The sequence below is a fragment of the Phaethon lepturus genome, unplaced genomic scaffold (genome assembly GCF_000687285.1).
Source record: "Phaethon lepturus isolate BGI_N335 unplaced genomic scaffold, ASM68728v1 scaffold325, whole genome shotgun sequence".
Lineage (NCBI taxonomy): Eukaryota > Metazoa > Chordata > Aves > Phaethontiformes > Phaethontidae > Phaethon > Phaethon lepturus.
The window spans coordinates 95,287-113,113 of record NW_010540980.1 but is presented as its reverse complement, the minus strand read 5'-3'; the positions used below and the strand labels follow the sequence as shown (position 1 = coordinate 113,113).

At 34.9% G+C, this 17,827-nt stretch overlaps 1 protein-coding gene across 1 annotated transcript in view; it reads left to right on the top strand.

Moving 5' to 3' along the window:
- Window positions 1-17,827, top strand: part of LOC104621159 (chromosome unknown open reading frame, human CXorf22) — a gene marked incomplete at its 5' end in the record, with an annotated part of 37,413 nt that overhangs the window by 1,451 nt on the left and 18,135 nt on the right. Inside the window, 15 exons of the mRNA XM_010287575.1 lie at window positions 700-838; window positions 2,712-2,940; window positions 3,578-3,738; window positions 3,931-4,064; window positions 4,658-4,893; window positions 5,597-5,789; window positions 7,846-8,059; window positions 8,819-8,971; window positions 10,210-10,399; window positions 10,505-10,601; window positions 11,833-12,049; window positions 12,724-12,968; window positions 13,983-14,113; window positions 15,217-15,339; window positions 16,772-16,903. Coding sequence (XP_010285877.1) covers window positions 700-838; window positions 2,712-2,940; window positions 3,578-3,738; window positions 3,931-4,064; window positions 4,658-4,893; window positions 5,597-5,789; window positions 7,846-8,059; window positions 8,819-8,971; window positions 10,210-10,399; window positions 10,505-10,601; window positions 11,833-12,049; window positions 12,724-12,968; window positions 13,983-14,113; window positions 15,217-15,339; window positions 16,772-16,903 — 2,594 coding nt within the window. The remainder of the gene's footprint in view (window positions 1-699; window positions 839-2,711; window positions 2,941-3,577; window positions 3,739-3,930; window positions 4,065-4,657; window positions 4,894-5,596; window positions 5,790-7,845; window positions 8,060-8,818; window positions 8,972-10,209; window positions 10,400-10,504; window positions 10,602-11,832; window positions 12,050-12,723; window positions 12,969-13,982; window positions 14,114-15,216; window positions 15,340-16,771; window positions 16,904-17,827) is intronic.

Sequence of the window (17,827 nt, the reverse complement as noted above, 5' to 3'; positions counted from 1 at the left end):
AGGAAGTGCTGTACGCTGGCCTGTGACACGAGGATTGCATCTCACATATCACCCCATGCACAAAATGAGTCCTTTGTTCATGCCTCTGATCTCATATTGGAGATTATCTATTGTCTGAGGTCAAACAGGGCATGTTCCCTACAATATTTAAAACAATTTCTTGCTGTCTATGATATAATGACAGATAATTAGTGCTGCTGGTTAAATACACATTTAGTATTTTTTTCACATTAAAAAAATACATTTATAACCTAGAAATATTCACTGTTCTCATCTGCAATAAATTGTGTTGTGTGCATACCAAATCATGAAAACTATTCTTACCTGCAATATGCACTTAACTTTCTGTCTGTGGTAGCTGCCTAGAGCTGTGTATATAATATCCTGTAACTTACAAGGTGTTACTTACAGCTGCTTTATGATATAGCCACTTTTGTTTGGAATGTGAGTACCTTTTCTCTTACAACTTGCAAAGTGGCATTGGACATGTGGGTGTAATATTTAAAGAAACCCTGGAAATTCTTTGTGTTAGAAATAGTTTTGAAAAAGATTAACTCCATGTTTCCTGTTTCCATAGGGAAATACACTGCTTGTGAATATATGCATTATGTGTTTTGTAATTCCAAATGTGTAATAGAAGAAGATAAATATAAAAATTTATGTTGTGTAACATTCTGTTTACTGTTCTGTTTCTTTTAGGTACATTTAAAATTTCATATGATGGGGTCATCCTGCTTAACATAGAACCTACCAGTGGAGTGGTGGAGCCAAAATCTACAAAGACAATTAAAGTGGATATCTGCACAGATGTACCCCGAATCATCAAAGAAGTGGTAAAGTGAGTGTATGACTGAAGAAATCCAGCTCTATAAATTATATTTTTGTCTGTTATAAATTGTAGCCTTTATTATGAACATTTATCTAAAAATTTATGCTCCTAGTTGTCAGTTGCTGTTTTCCACATCTATTTTTATTAAATTAATTTGATGATTATATTATCTACACAGAACAGTGATGCATAAATTGTGTACCTGGCTGTGTTATTAAAGATCTTTTATGAGTTGTAATGATATGGGATGTTTGCACATCTCTCAGTATACAGTTAACCAAGAGCTTCTTTGTTTTTCACCTTTCTACACATCCTGTGTTCCTTTTTTAGCTTCTGTAACTTTGCTATTTTTCTTTTGGCTCCATGTGTTTCAGGAGTCTGAGAAACATTATGATGTCCTTTGGGGTATCGTATTTTAAATGGAGGGAATGTATTTGCAACCACTAACTCTTTTAAGAATAGAAAATTTTTCAATGTCTGCCTTGGTTCTCTTCAAATGGTGAATATAGACTTTTTAGGAAGTGCCAGAATTTGGAAGTGGATACCAATCTGGAAAGTTCTCAATCCGGTTTTCCTATAATAGTAAATAGGGTGTGCTTGGGTTTTTATTTTGGGGGGCAGGGTGTGTGTGCTCTGTTTTGTTTTTAAATTACTAAGATGTATTACTTGAAGTTCAGTTCTTCCTGTTCTTGCTCTTTGTAGCCTGTTGGAAAAGAAACAAAATGAAAGGAGAAAAATTCTATTAGAATAACAGGGAAGACAATATCTGTATTTTGCCTTGGCTACGTCTTCCTTCATATGATATTTTCTTTGGTTACTGAGTTTCAAACCTTTGGTTGCAAAGTGTTGTGCTTTCTGCCTTTCCTGTGCTGTCCAGGCTACCACCATTGTTTTCTTCACCCAATCTTGGTTAAAGAGCTACTGTCTTCTGCATTCTACTAGATAGTTTATCAGACTGAAAGAACATAGCTACACAGAGCTCAGACTTTATCCTTCACCCATTCCCGGCCTTAAATTCTACATAAATTCTATCAGTGAATTTTGTGTTCCTAGTAGCCGTTACTATATCTTTTAGACTAAATGGAATCTTAAGTTTCCTTGCCAAGCCTTGTACAAATATATAAATATGTGTATACATGTCTATATATATGTATTTAAACAAATAATGTAATATTGAGAGACTTAAAATGGGTATTTGACAGGAATTTGCCTTGGAGAAATAGTACAGTTTTGATGAAAACATCCTGGTTATTTCCATTTGCCTTGTCTTCTAAGCATTTTGCTTCTGTGTGCATGCAAAATTCTTTTCAGAGGAATCTACTCGTATTTTTTGAGATTTCTTTTCTGTCTCGGAGAACCCTGTAATCATGCTTCAGAAGTTGAAAGATGATACTTAAAGAATTTGAGATCCTCTCCTAGATCCCTTGTGCAGTTATATATAAGACTATTCAAAGATTTTAAAAAATTTTTTTTCAGCTCAGAAGCTATTCAAAAGGATAGTTGATTCTATTAGAACAATAAGTTATATTACTATATTTGGTTCTTTTGTGCAACAAGAACAAATATGCTTTGTTCCAGTAGAATTCTGGTAACAAAAATTTGTACAATGTCTGTATGGTCCTTTGGTGTTTTGTGGTATCATCAAGACCGAGCATTCAGGCAGGAACAACAGGAGCCAAAAGAAAACAAACAAGTTGTATACTGAGAGATGTGCAACAGGAACAACTCTTCTCCCCTCCCTCCCCTTAGCTTATCTATGGAAAGCCAATGATATAAATGCTCTGGTTTGGTTGAGTGTTGCATAGGTTCTAATAAAAACCAAACTGAGCACTTCTAACACGTTTCTCCATTACCTATTGCTGCTTGCTACTCTTACTGACAGAGTGAAGTTGGAAGGTCATGGCTACACTGAAGTATGGATCAAAGCTGTTGTGGTTGAACAAGTTCTTAAAGTTCTAGGAGTGTCTTGTGGAAATATATTGAAATGCATTAACTTTGGACCAGTTTACTTTGGGTCCTCAAAGACTGAACAAATATCTTTATACAATGAAAGTCCTGAGTGTATGGACTGGGTAGCAGTACTGGAAGACAATGCCATTGAAGGAGAGGTGGTAAGAAACTGTTCTGGTTTTTATTTTAGTAGAAAACTTGTTTTCATTTCTGCTTTTGCATTTTTTGTTTCTCAACATTCACCTTGCAGTAGTGTTTAGTATGTCATACTATTTCCCAGTCAGTAGGCTTTCTGAAACTTCTGTCCAACCAACAAGTTTTTGCTATAATTTAACCTTGAAATTAAGTTTTTCAGATATTTTTCTTTCACTTTGTGACATCTTAACCATAACAATGTTAAGAAAGTTCCCTGGGTATGGGGTGGTTTTTTTTGTTGTTGTTGTTTCTGAGTGGTTTTGCTTGACCTACTGGATTTCTTATCATTTAGTAGGAGTTATAAAAATATATTTTGTATTAGAAGATGTTAAGCATCTGTGGTTTCACTTGTTTTTCTCAGACAGTGAAATCATCTGAGTGAGCACCATCTTTAAAAAGGGAAATTCAAAACATTGACATGAAATTGATGTTTAAAAATTGGTTAATTAGCCATGTGATATGTAACTATGTCAGTGCTATTACTTACGTTAAGTCTTTCCACTTGTGAAATATATCAAAATGTATGTGTAGAAAAAAACCAAGCAAAACACAAAAGGGGAAGCAGAACAGGCTGAACTATTTCACATTTTGATTATTTTTTAGGGGACAGATCTTCAGAGGAGTGCAGATGCTGTTTTACAAGACTTAAGCCTGAAAAATAGAAAAAGAGATGTTGATGTTTCCACCTTGATCTTGTGCATTCCCAATCAAGGAACCTTGCTACCTTATGAGAAATCTTTGGTTACATTGTGCTTTAGTCCAAAGTGAGTGAGTGGTCCAAGTGTGTGTGAGAGAGTGAGAGAGTGAGAGAGAAATAAAGATCATTTGTTCAAGCCAACAGCAAAAAAAGCCAGACTGGATGACAAAAAATAAGCCTTGATTTTTTTTGGGGGGAGGTTAGGGTTTGGTGGTTTATTTTTTCCCCATCTTGTAATTAGAGATTGTGACTCTTACAGAAAATTTAAAAGGGGCTTTGAAGTGAATGACTCAATACTGAAACAAGATTACGTACTGTTTCTGAGATTTGAAGCTGTTGGGAATAAAGATGGCTATCTGCAGGCCCTCAGTGATGGTGCCCCAGCAACCACAAGTATGTTATCAGAAATTTATAGTCACTATCAGAAATGTATATATGGATGATAAAAATAAATCAAGATATATAGTTTTTTCTTTTTTAATTTCTTCATCTTCTTAGCAGTTTTATGGGAAACCTGTGTTTATTTTATTTATATCAATACAAATAAATTATTGTAACTTACATCTTTAATGCTTTAGCACCAAAAACTCTTTGAACAGTGACTAGAAAGAAGGAGGGAATCATGCATGTCATGAATACTCCTGCTGGTCATGAACATCTAGAACTTAATTATAAATGTAAATATTTGGAGGATGTAAAAAACCCCCAGCCATTGCAAGTCACAAGCATTTTGGTAATACCAAGTTTTGTGCATTTTCTAGTGAATATTTGATCACCCTCAACTTCCCTAATGAAGGAATACATTATCTAACAGGCATTATAAGTATGCATGTCTGTGTTAAATTTATAGAAAACTGCATTATAAATCATATTGTATTATGGTATTATTTTGTTTTTGCACCCTACAACTACAGTCTGATTTTTCTGTTTGTAAGCTAATAGGTGTATGAGGTTTTTTGTTTGTTTTTTGTATTTTTCTAATGCAGTGAATCATCCTCATCACACGGAGTTAGCTTTGACAGGTTCTGGGCTTCCTGTCATGTTAACTTTTAATCCAGGACCAGTTATTAAGTTTATGGACTGTTTCTTGGGTGAACAAACACAAGTTCTGTGCACACTCAAAAATGAATCCGAGTCCCTTCCAGTAACGTTCAGCTTCCGCAAGACTGCTCACTTTAATATTTCTCCTGAAAAAGGAAAAATTAAAAAAAGCTCTGCAAAGGTAATTACCTCTTTCTCGTAGATTATGTAGATATGCATGTTATGTTACAGTGGTCAGCAGTGGAATTTTTCAAAAGTAAACCAGAACAATTTAATTTCACTAGCCATGATATTTAATATCAGACAAATATACAATTTTTTTCTCCTCATGTGGAGTCTTTTAATGTTGTTTCCTGTGCTCCATGAAGCAACAAGTGTTATTTTAAATTTTGGGAAAAAACCCAATTGTAGTACTAAATAAACTTTACCCAGGTTTTTCCTGTCTTTAAATTTTTTGTATTTTACTGGCTTGAGAAGATTGATTTATACTCAAACCTTTGCAGAAGGTTAATTTTAATATCTTTCAGTAAATCACAAATAGTTGAGTAACATAACATTTCTTTTAATGGAAGAAACTTTGCCAAATGTCTCCATATTTGACTTACATTTATAATTTCACAAACTTGTAACTTGGGGCACAAGGGAGAAAAATTTGTCCTAGAAATGAGCAAGTGAGACTTTGTTGTGTTCTAACGTGTAGCATTTATATTTCCTTATATTGCTAATTTATGTGTGGCTGTTGGCATATTAGATAAGCCCAATTTTGAACACCTATCTCAGAAGTAAGTGTGGAGAGAACTAACTCAATTAAACAGAGAATTACACAAAGCTTTTTCTCTTTGCTTTTCTGCGTCATATATCTCATAATGACTTTTCTTTTCCAGGATGTGATGTTTTCATTTTCTCCACATCAAATAGGAACATTTAAAGTGAAGCAAGTTGTTGATATCATTGGTACAGGACTAGAGAAAAATAATTCACGGGTTTTGAAGACACAATTCTTTCACCACATATATTTGAGCTTTATTGGTGTGTGCAAATCTAAACGAAAAAACATTCTATTCAAAATTAATCCTGGTAAGATGCTAAAAAGATAAGTAACAAGTGATAAAATGTTTAAAAAGTACATTTTTAACATTTTAAAAGAGGATTTTTTTACCATGTTTAGTTTGTTTTTAAAAAAATAATATCTCTTTGGGAGTTGAGGGAATGCTCATTTGTATGACATATACCCATAAGAGTATAAAATAATGGTAACAAAAATTAACTATTAAAGCATAAATTTTCATCGTATTATTATGTAACTTTTATAAATCAGAAACCAAAGGCTTCAGATTTTGGCAGTGATGCCATTACACAGTGCTAATATGTTTCACTTGTAGGTAGAGAGATGGGTAAAACACAGAAAGAAGTTCGGAAAGATAACAGGGTATTCTTTATTGGTTGAAATACTGCCAGATGAATTTGCCAGTTAATACAGCCTGCTACCTGTCCCATTGATTTTTCTCATCCTATGAATCTTTAAAGAATCTTTCAGGATATGCAATAACTAGTCTCCAATTTGTTCCTCATGTTCCTAATGTGTTCCACGAACAACCACTTTACAGTAGATTTGACTAAGCCTGTCACCAGATTTTAAAACCAGTCATGGGAAAAGTAGATTTTCTAGCATGAAATATGCCGTGGCATCTGCAGGTAGTACTAGTGCAACAGGGCTGTCCTGTATGGTGGTACATCTGGTTTCTGTGTGTAGATAAGGAGAGGAGATTGAATACTCCGTAACTGATTGCTGCCCACTTGGTGTACTCCCTAATGAAAAACAGGAAGGCAATAGCCATTTTTTTTTCAAAGAGAGCATTGTGGGGAAGTAAAAAGAGGAAGGCATTGGAAAGTCAGGATAAATTGTTGTTTCTACAAATATGAGAATGGTTGATAAGCCACTGGCCCTTCCTGCTACTTTCAGGAAGGTATTTCAAGTCCATTGCAATCAAGAATTGATGAGAAACTAAAGTTTTGCAACTTTTGGGATTTGTTGTTGAAATCCAGAGCTCCTGCAGTTTTCCTGCTCCAAAAACACAGTTCAAATATGTTTCTGTGGATCAAAGATTTAGTGTAGTATTAAAGTCAGCTTTTCTAAATTGTCTACCATTTGCTCTATTAACATCCCCATTCTGCTCCTGTTTGTAGGTTTATAAAGGGATTAATGAGGTGTATCTGTACTCTATAGGCTACTAATACCCGTGTTTTGCTTTTAAGCTTCACTGAAGTGTGGAGGGAAAGTGATTTTTTTTCAGGTCCTTATACGGATGGGTTCCGTATCTTTTTGTTCTTTTCTCCCAGTCTCTGTGGATGAGTATGTGTACTTGTCTCTTTATTTGGTGGAGGGGCAAAGAGACTGGAATGAAGCTTCTTGTAAACTGTGCCTTCCTGGGCACAGTGGAAGTTGTAATCACTCCTATAGTTTGGAGGATGGAAAGTAGGTTTTTTTTGTTTTGCTTGGTGGGGTTTTTTTTTAGTTTTAGCCATTTGAGAGTAAAGTAAGGCTACAGTGTGTTTAGTTTAATGTATCAATATTTTTGCAGGTTAAGGAGGAAGGGGCAGTTGAAGAATGTATTTACTTATTTATAGTGCTGTTTTAAACATGTATCTTTATGTAGGAGAGGTGAGCAAACACATGGCCTAGTTTCTGTCATAATTTTTCTCTTTAATGTATATGTGCTTTTCTAAAACTGGAGTGAAAAAGATCTGAGCTCTCTTTTTAGTTGTGATAGCTTGTGAGTTCTTTGTGAAGAATCATGCTTGTGTTTGCAGCCCTTAAGACAAGCTTTAGGACACCGCGGACAGTGTTGTAACACAGGCAGCTCTGAGTGTTTGGTCAGGTACACGTGCAAGACAAAACGTCACAGCTGGACATAGTGGTAGTCTGTGATCTAGGCCAGGGAAGGTGGTTGGCTGTGAGTATGGTCGAATGCCTTCTTCATTCTTGTCTGAGGAAAATATAATGTGATTGGTGACTGATTGTTGGGCTGCTGGGTGGACCAGTATAAATTCAGAAATATTTTTCTAATACTTTGAATTTTGTTTAGAAAGTATTAGTATAAGTGTATGTAACATGTTTTATTTGAATTTTAAGGTATAACACCAATGATTTCCAATGCAACTGGACAGTTTGTCGCTGATGGCACAGGGCAGTGCACTGATACAGCACCTGTGGCAATGCTTAAATCAATCCAAACACAAATTCATACTCACTGGATAAACAGGAATTGTAAGGGTGATGCACTTACAGCTTTTCCTAATGACCGCGCAGCCAGCATTAGGCCTAGTGAATGGAACAAAAAGTACAGGTAAAAATTATGCAAATATGATATTTAAAACCACACATTTGTAAATACTGTGTAGTTGTTCAAGATTGGTTACTCATATGACAGTTTACAGTCTGGAGAAGAGGAGGCTGAGAGGAGACCTTATTGCTCTCTACAACTACCTGAAAGGGGGTTGTGGCGACGAGGGTGCTGGTCTCTTCTCCCAAGTAACCAGCGATAGGACGAGAGGAAATGGCCTCAAGTTGCACCAGGGGAGATTTAGATTGGATATTAGGAAAAACTTCTTCACCGAGAGGGTGGTCAGGCATTGGAACAGGCTGCCCAGGGAGGTGGTGGAGTCGCCATCTCTGGAAGTGTTCAAGAAACGTGTGGATGTGGCGCTTCAGGACATGGTCTAGGGGACACGGTGGCGCTGGATTAATGGTTGGACTTGATGATCTTGAAGGTCCTTTCCAACCTTAGCGATTCTGTGACTCTGTGATTCTTTTTCCCCAGGCTGGAAGTTCTTTAAAATTAATTGCATTCTACTTAACTTTGAGCCTCTTGCACATAAATTTCTTGAGTTGCTTTTCTTATATGAAACTACAAATGTAGCTATTACAGTTTCAATATTTCATTTTTATGGTTGCCTTTACAAGGTCAAATATTAATAATCAGCTGTGACAAAAAGAATGTTTGCAATGAAATATATATGTAGCAAAATCGGTATGTTTTCTTTCTAACAATATCCAGAATCATTTTACACAAGTAGTGAAACTACAATTCTGTTTACATATTTAGGACTATTTTCACAAAGACTGAGAGATATAATTATATAGATCCAGAGTTTTCTTATACTGACTGTGAACGACTGTCAAAAGAAGCACATAAGGAATACTACGCAGACTTCATTTCTAGTTTAAGACAGCGTCGTTTACAGAAAGATGCTGCCAGGTAAGACTGTTGAAAGGATAAATAAATACTTTAGGATCATATGAAAAGTATGGGTATATATATGCAGAATTAACTTAGTGGCATCAATCATATACCTAAATTTGTCCGATGATGAAATGCTTATGGTCTTGGGACCTTAATTTATAATACATTCAAAACCCATTTTGGTCAAATGTTCATTTAGGCACTTATAGATCACTTTCTGGGTAAAATGTAGGGACAGAGGCATGGAACTTGAAATATGATGCCAAGTTTTAAGAAGAGTTGATTATGGTTATAGGAAAAACATAACATTTATTGTTTTGGATTCTCTTTTATTTTTGTATTAATAAATTGTACATTTTTCCAACTTGGTCTAGCTCACCCAAAGTGCTGGATTGAGTATGTAAATTATGATATAATTTGTGGACTACCTTAAGAGTGTGAAGTTTGCAAGACCCATTATTTAAAAATTAATAATGCCAGTGGATTATTCTTGGAATTTCAGTTTACCTGCTCTATGTATATACATCATGATTCAAACAAGGCATCCAGAGCTTGATTTATTTTATTTTTATGCATGCACATAATGTGTGGTTTTCTTGAAGGGAACTGGTGTTGTGTAGTGGGTGAACTGTTGTTTATAGGACTGTAATGCATATGTTTAGGGTATATTGCATGAGGAACAAGAACAGAAAGGAGAATTTCACAGTCACTATCAAACATAGTAATAATTTTCTGAATACTTGATATGAACCATCTGTGTAAGATCTCTGGAAGTTTCAGATCTCTTGGTTGCAGGTGAAATTGATTGACTGGAGTTGAACTTGGACCAAGAAAAGCTATTTGCTCTGAAAATTAAGCTATAAGGGTCTGTATGTATTCAGACATACACAATTAAAGGATCCTTTGTAATCTTGGCATTTGCTACCTTTTAAGTGCTTGACTTTACAACTTAATCGTTCTTGAAGAGATATTTTATACATGGTAAAGTTATTTATATTTTGTTAGCCACAATGCTTGCAGCCTATTTAGCTAAGCAATTGCCACAAATGTGCAATAGATGTTAATCCCTGCCTAAACAATATAATAAAAGACTTTTCAAGGTGTTTTCTGTACTTGAGGTTTTTTTTTATAATGAAATATTCCTACTTAAAGTATTACTTGTTATGTTTAAAAATCTTAAATAGTTTAATGTGTAGAACATGGAATGCTCAAATTTCTAGATTTCCTTTTTTTTTCCCCCCTCTCCCATATAGGCAGTTTTCCATTTATAATAATTCTGTGAGCATAGGCCTTAAACCAGCTGAAGGACTTATGTCACCAAAGATCTCAATCACAGATTTTCCCAAGGAGAAGCTGGAGTTCAAAATGCTTCCTTTAGATGAGAATCGTCTATTAACTAGTCAAAAATTGGCAGCGATTGCTTCAAAATCTTCAATCAAAGAAGTAAGTTAAATGCTTGAATAGTAATGTAAGCATAATGTGTTTACCATATAAAAAAGCATAAGAATTTTGATCCTGCTTTGAGAAGATGTGTTGTGCTTATCACAGATTTGGAGTGGGCTTAGTGCTATGCCATCTTCTACTCGAGAGAAGGAAGATTGTAGTCGAACTTTGACATCCAAGCAGCTTCATCAAATACTCATTGGTAAGATTTTTAATTTGGTTACTAAATGCATATATTTGTTAAAAAGGCATTTATTTATAGTAACTTAATTTATGTTCATACTTGTTCACCTTAAATAGAAAATAGATTAATTTGGTCACAGCTTGATATCTACAGGAGTGTTTAACTAAAGCTTTGTATTCATCAGAAAATACTGAGTTATGATGAGGTATGAACATGTAAAAGGAGAGCTTCCTTTAACAACTGCTCATACTACAACCTATTATAGAGAAATCGATACCACGTAGTATGAGCATTGCTCATGCTCTTAAGCCTTGTTATTGGATAGTATCCGGACCAGCATTAATATCAGGAAGATTCATGGGAATGCTTCTGGGAATTAGCAGTAAACAGTGATACCCCCAAAAAATAAAACTCCTTCAGGATCCTCCTTCAAAATAATTTCAGTGGAATGCTCTGCGCTGGGGAGTAACACCTTCTAAAGTCTATGAGGGACTCACCTATTAACAACACTTGGTACTAAAACTGGTCTATTTTGAGGACATTTTTTCTTCAGTAAAATTATTTAGCAGTAAAATGAAAATTTTTAGTACTTTCTGGGCTTTTTTTATTTTCAGTGAAGCCAGAACTTGAATAGTCTAGCTGTGTATACTGATACACATGGGGAAAGGTAGAATAAGATAAACATATTAATACAAAAAGTACTTAGTTTTGTAAGATATTTGATCAGTGTGATGAGCAGTAAAGTTTGCAGACCAGTATAAGAACTGGTGATAGCAGTAAATAGAGTAGTGAGATAATTCTGTCACCATCAAATCACATGTGTTATTAAACCAAATAGTCACATATCAGGGAGCAAATAAACAGGTTAAATATATAACCTCTCAGTGAATTGCTGGTTCTCTAGCCACTTCAATACCTGATTAAAAACAAGAAGTATTTATGATTATTCATAATGCTTTTAGTAATTAACACATTGCTTTTGCTGTTTTAATAGCTGGCTAACACAGAATTAAGAAGTAAATGTTGGTGCTGGCTCTTGAGTTGTACTACTGAAAACATTCACAGAACATGCATGGCATTTACTTCCAAAGTTCAGTGTGAATTTGTTCTGCTACAGGATTGTTCTGGCTGATTAAGTCTGTAATTTGAAGGAACTAAAATGTTTTGGTCACAATGTTTTAGTAGTTATGCTTTCTTACATTAACTTTTACTTTTTAATGTTGAAGATCTTACTACTTATATATTCCAGGTCCTTCTACTATGGATTTTGGTGATGTTTGTGTGTATTCCACAACAGCCAGAAAATTGCACATCATCAATAACTTGTTAGTTCATATATGGATACAAATTGAGATTGAAATTGATGAATTACAGCAGACAAGTCCATTGTCTCAGGTGGTGCCTCCTCTTACAAAGACTCATATTCCAATTGTCTTTGAGACAAACACTCTTGGAATGTTTAAAAGGTAAGTCGCCTTATATTTGTCCTGATTTACATATTTTCTTTGCAATAGTAGAATAAAAAAAATCATGTGGCTGGTTTAAACTTAGTGTAATTATGGTAAGTGTTAATGGTCTACACTTATTGGTGGTGATATGGCAATAATTAATGCAATTTTATGTTGCAAAATTTTGCTAGTATAGTAATGTTTCTTAGGGTTTAAAAAACCCAGAAAGCTGTCCTGTCAAAAGCCCATATAGCCACAGGTATATCAGGGAAGAAAGTTGCCTATTACAGTGCATTTATTAAGAGCACTTTTATGAAAAATACTGTTCTCTTTCTGGCATAGTGTTGCATCACTGTATCTATGATAAGATCTTTTGACACACCTCATAGGTAAATGTCTAGGCAAACTATTTTCTAGCCTTCCGGTATGGAGATGGAACTCTCACTTTACCAATGCTGTTAAAATGACTGTGTGAGGTTGATCATCCTTTGGCATGATCTTCACTTTTGTCATGATTTAAGTTGTATGCAAAACAACTACAAATTGCTTTCTCTTGTCAGTCTTGACTGTATGTTCACACTCATTTGTTTTGTTAAGTATTTTCTTGCTGATGATGATATTTCACATAAATTTTACTCTGCAGCATAATAAATACAGAAAAATATTGAGAAATACATATTTTTATGTTACAGATCTTTCACTTATACAATAAACAGCCAACACCTTGGGCATGTGCTGGTAGTTGCAAAAGCGGTGTCTGTTGCACTTGAGCTGTCTGCAAGGGAACTGGTTTTACGTCCTATTCCTGGCTACCTAGCAGAGACAGAATTTAGAAAAACTGTCAGGGTATACAATCCCAGGAATCATCCTGCTGAGTTTACTTGGAAACCTGTTATTACAGATGGAGGAACAGCATTTTCTATACAGCCAGCCAAAGGTATACTATGCAAGTACGGTGTGTGTGCACATATCTTAAATGTCAATAATGTTAAGTAAGACAAAGATTCAGCTGATGCTATAAACTGTATTTATTAGATTTGGGTCAATATCGGTGTATCTCAAAAGTAGCATCAGATCAGAGTGTTAATACCATAGCAGCACTCCCTGTATAAGCCCTACCCTGAGTGCATACTCAGTACAGCTTGCTGTTTCTGTGTCCAGCCAGCAACGCTTACGTAACTATTTTTGTCAGCATAGATTACTGATACTTCAAAAGCGAGGCAACTATTTAATGGCAGTTAGCAATATCATACAGCTCATCAGGATAGGAAATTTTCCAAAAGCACTGTGTGAATGAAGCTGCTAAGAAGTTGATTTAGACAGTCTGAGTGACACAAATGAAACTAATCCCAGATTGAATTCCCACTTGTATTATAGATCAATATTTGCTAGAATTGTGTGAGACATTAGCTTTTACCTTCTTTCCTTTGAAAGATAGTGTTCTGCAGGGGTATGTTGGATCTCCATCATTAAAGAACTAACTGTTAAACAAATTGCCATTACACAGTTCAAACAAGATTTGGCTGGATCAGGAGCTTTGTGTGCTCTGATTCTTGAGAAAAGATATTTCTGCTGATACGAGTTCAGACTCAGTCGCAAATAAGAAAACGTATATGGTCTTTCCCAAAGTTGTTATTCTACAAGAAGGATAGTCTGTTCTTTTATTTTTTAAAATGTTGATAGAGTAATTTATGGTGAAAAAATACCAGTGAACTTTGAGTGTGTTCTCCTGCGGGATACTAATAAACAGATTATGTAATTGTCATGAGAATTCAGAAGCTAATTTTACTTAATTCAGCACACTGTTCAACAAATTTGAAATGTAGGCTTAGTCTTCAGTAATAGAAGGCCATTTCACTTTAATGTGCTTATGTTATTTCTAATTATACAATGTAATTTGATAATTGTACATGTATATGCTATAACATGTAAATTATGCACATTTATTTAGGCTTTGTGGAGGCCTATAGAGATCTGGACTGTGAAGTTGTTTGGCATCCAGGGTTCAACTCTCCAAAAGCAGGAGAATTCAAGTTATGTGTGCGTAAAGGAAACACAATTAAGTTGAAATGTTTTGCAAAGGTAACAATTCATACAGCAGATCTAGAGAAGCAAAATGTGTGGGTTTTTTTTTTTTAAACAAGTAATTTCTTAACTATATTTCTATTACCATGTATTCAAAAATTATTTTAATTTCATATGGCTTCTATTTGACATGTTTAACAAGAGATTATTTTTCCAAAGATGTGATCAAGAAGGCAAGAGAAAGACAATTTGCCTTTTTCTTGCTTTTGATTATGTACTTCCTTTGGCACCACAACTTAGTGGTCCTTATATATTCAGTGGTAACTCTTCTTGGCTTACTTAGTTTAGTCAAACAAAGACTGAGGGGTGGTATGAAAGTTCCTTAGATATATATTAATGGGATAAAAATCAAGGTGTGTGGGAAGGTATGTTTCAGAGCTTCAGGGTAACAATAGTCTGTAACATAATTTTATATTGTTATTTGAACATGGTATTTGTTAATTTGAAAAGCAATCTTCTGGATAGTCTTCTAAACAGTGAAATTCAGCTTAGGTTAATCATTTGTTATCTTATGTTACATGCCAGGGAGTGTGAAGGAGACAGACTCTTTTTTTAAACTGTATTCTACTGGCTGCATGCTCTAGAACTTCCATTTTGGGAGCCAAGAAAACATTTCCCTTCCTTTTGATGTGCCTGCTTTCTCTTTTATTTTTTTTCCCCCATACCTTTTTTTTCTCTTATTCCTTTTCTTTTGAAGCCTTGGAAATAGCCATATGTAAACCAGGATGTGTGTAAATTGGAATATTGGCATTTCTACTGCTGTTAAAATCTCTGAAGTATCTTATCCTGATCACACATTTAGGATTAAAAAAAATCATGGAGCTTGTGCTGTTAAATTAAATTTAATTACATTTTATCTGTCTTGAAATTAGCACAGAAATATCTCCGAGGTTGTGTCTGTTCAGTTTGAATCAGATAAGCTCAATACATTGAGTAAATCTTGTATCACATTTAAACTTTCTCTGTCTATTTGAATACTTCTAATTTATGCATTTCCACAAGTATGTTAGCTCATTATATAACGAAAAGAAAATTAGGCTGAATTATTTATTTGTACTTAATAATATGTTATTTAGTTTGCCTGTTTTCTTTTTTTATAGCTTAGTACTGCTAAAGTTCAGTTTATGGAACCAAGGATATCCTTCGGTCATAGTCCAGTGGGTTTATCTACTTGTAAGACAGCCATTCTTCAAAACACAGGGTACAGTCATGCCTACTTCCAAGTAAGCTAAAATTGTTCTTAGCATATTTAACTTCTTGGGATGGGGAGGAAGAAGGGAGTTGATTTTACCAGATCAGGTTTCAGTTTTGTGTTCTCAGTTATTAGATATGCACTTACTTAAGTTTTTGTCTGGTTTTCTGAAGAATAGGAACTCTGAATAGGAAGTCTGTCCCCCTGTCAAATTTGGATTGATGGATAGATGGACCGACAGACAAGTAATGTGGTAATGGTCTAAAAGATTCTGGAAGTTTCATGAAAACCAGTGGTGAGGGCAGAACCTCATACTGGTGTACCCTGTGAAAATGCAGTTACAGCTTGGATGCTTTTATATTTTGAGACACAGACCAAACTGACCAGCCATCCTATTCATACTGGCTGCCCAGTCAGTACATGCATAGACCCAGACCAGGCACAGCAAATGTGATTACTTTGCTAGACTAAAATCTGAGAGGAAGATAGGTTGTATTATGAATTGGATAAGAGATGAGATGAGATGAATGGCACGGTGGGTAAAGACATAACACACAAATTAATAGGAAACCTAACCTGATTATTTCTACTGATCACATAATAATTTGCTGTATTTATTTAGTGAAGCAAAATAATTTTCATTAAAATACTCAGAATTTTTGTTACTACATTGTTATGGTACTAAGAAACTTGAGTAATTTATTTTATTTTTACCATATTTCTCTGTTTATCAACTGAGCATTGTAATAACAAGTATTATTACTACATTCTTGGAGGAGGGGCCTGAAGGAATAAAATCAGCATAACCAATAACAAAAATAAAAACCCAAACATACCCAGCCTTTTAAGCCTCCGCAATTACTCTTAAGCCAAGATATGGCTGGTTGGTCTTGACCATTTTCACTTATGTAGCTATACTTTAAAAAGTTATCTGTTTGGAGTGCATTAGAAGAGAACAAATACTATTTTGTACTTACTAATTGTGGGTAAACCACATATTTTCTCCTAGTATTATTACTGAACTTTACAATATTAGGATCCTGTGTCCTGTCGTCTTACTGTGAATGGCAAAAAAGAAGTGATGAATTTATCTGTCACTGAAAAAATGCTTTGTAGAATATTGTGGAGACTTTCTAGATAGCAAGTCTTGATTTTAATAATCTCATGAAAACAACTTGAAAAACAGAATGTGAAATTTCCAACTGGTGTGCAAAAATTATTTCATAGTAGAAACTGACAGTCATCATGTTTAGGAATCTGTTACTTTTGTTTACCTGTATTTTTGCCCCAAACTTCTAAGTCCAAGTTAGCATTACATGTTATGAAGGTTCTCCTTGTAAGAATATAAAATCTTCATTATAGATATATCGGTATTAAAAAAAAAAAAAAGAAAACAAAAAAACCAAACCCCAACCAACCCCCTCCTTTTCAGTATTATTAATGTTTCATGTTTGTGTTTGAAGGTTCTTGATTCAAATCCATTGCCTGGAATGACGATCACACCTTCTGAAGGTGTGGTACCTGTGGGAGGCCATGCTGATCTCAAAATCTGTTTCACTCCGAACGCAAAAATGAGTTTTGATACAAGAGTGGAGGTATTCAAAACTGGAAGAACTTTGTCTTCTGCATGTTATGTTTTGTGTCAATGTATATACATCTGAGCAACTTTTGGATTTTATCTCCAGTGTTCTAATGCTTTTCTAAGGGGAAAAAAACCACAAAGGTTTTCTTACAGCAGTTGATGGCTGCTATAACTTATTCTGTTACTTTGGTCTCAGTCCTTCTCTGAAGTATCAAACCAGCCTCTCAGTTGGAGTGGATTCATATTTTATCATTGGCAAGCTGTTGAAACTAACGTGTGATTGTCTTCAGAAGGTTGTGTATACATAGCTGCAGGTTTTATGATCTATAGAGTAGCAGGACTGGAATACTGCACTGTCTTTCATTTCTTGACTTCTTTTTGTGGTCATTGCAGAGGCAAATTTACTAGTAGATTTGATTTGATAGGAGTGCAATAAACATCTAATCCTATTTTGTTTTCTGCATCCCTGCTTCCTGAACTTGTCCTTGGTCAGATAAGTGAGAATGGGAAAAAGGTTGCTATCATGGGGCTAATCTTTGCTACCTTTTCTGACTCTAATCCTGGATTCTCCATTTTCTGTGGCTGCCTACATTATGCTCGCTAAACCTAGTATTATTTTTTTTTCCCACTTCTAAAACAGATGTAGCATTACTCAGAACAATAGTATCTACTTTGTACCAGCACCTCTGTCAAGCACTTTGTGTTGTGGTATACTTTCCAATCCTCAGAGCTGCTGCATAGATCTAACCCATCCACTCAGCTTTCTCCTGTCGGAGAAAACTGTTCATTCTAGTGATACAGCCTCCTACAACATTATTTTTGTCTTTCCTAAAACTGGTTTTGTTTTGGTTGTTTTTTCAATTGACAGCTATGACTATCACAGGTATGGTATGCCACAGAGGCATGATTTGTTCTTCTCTGAAGCCACATCTCACTG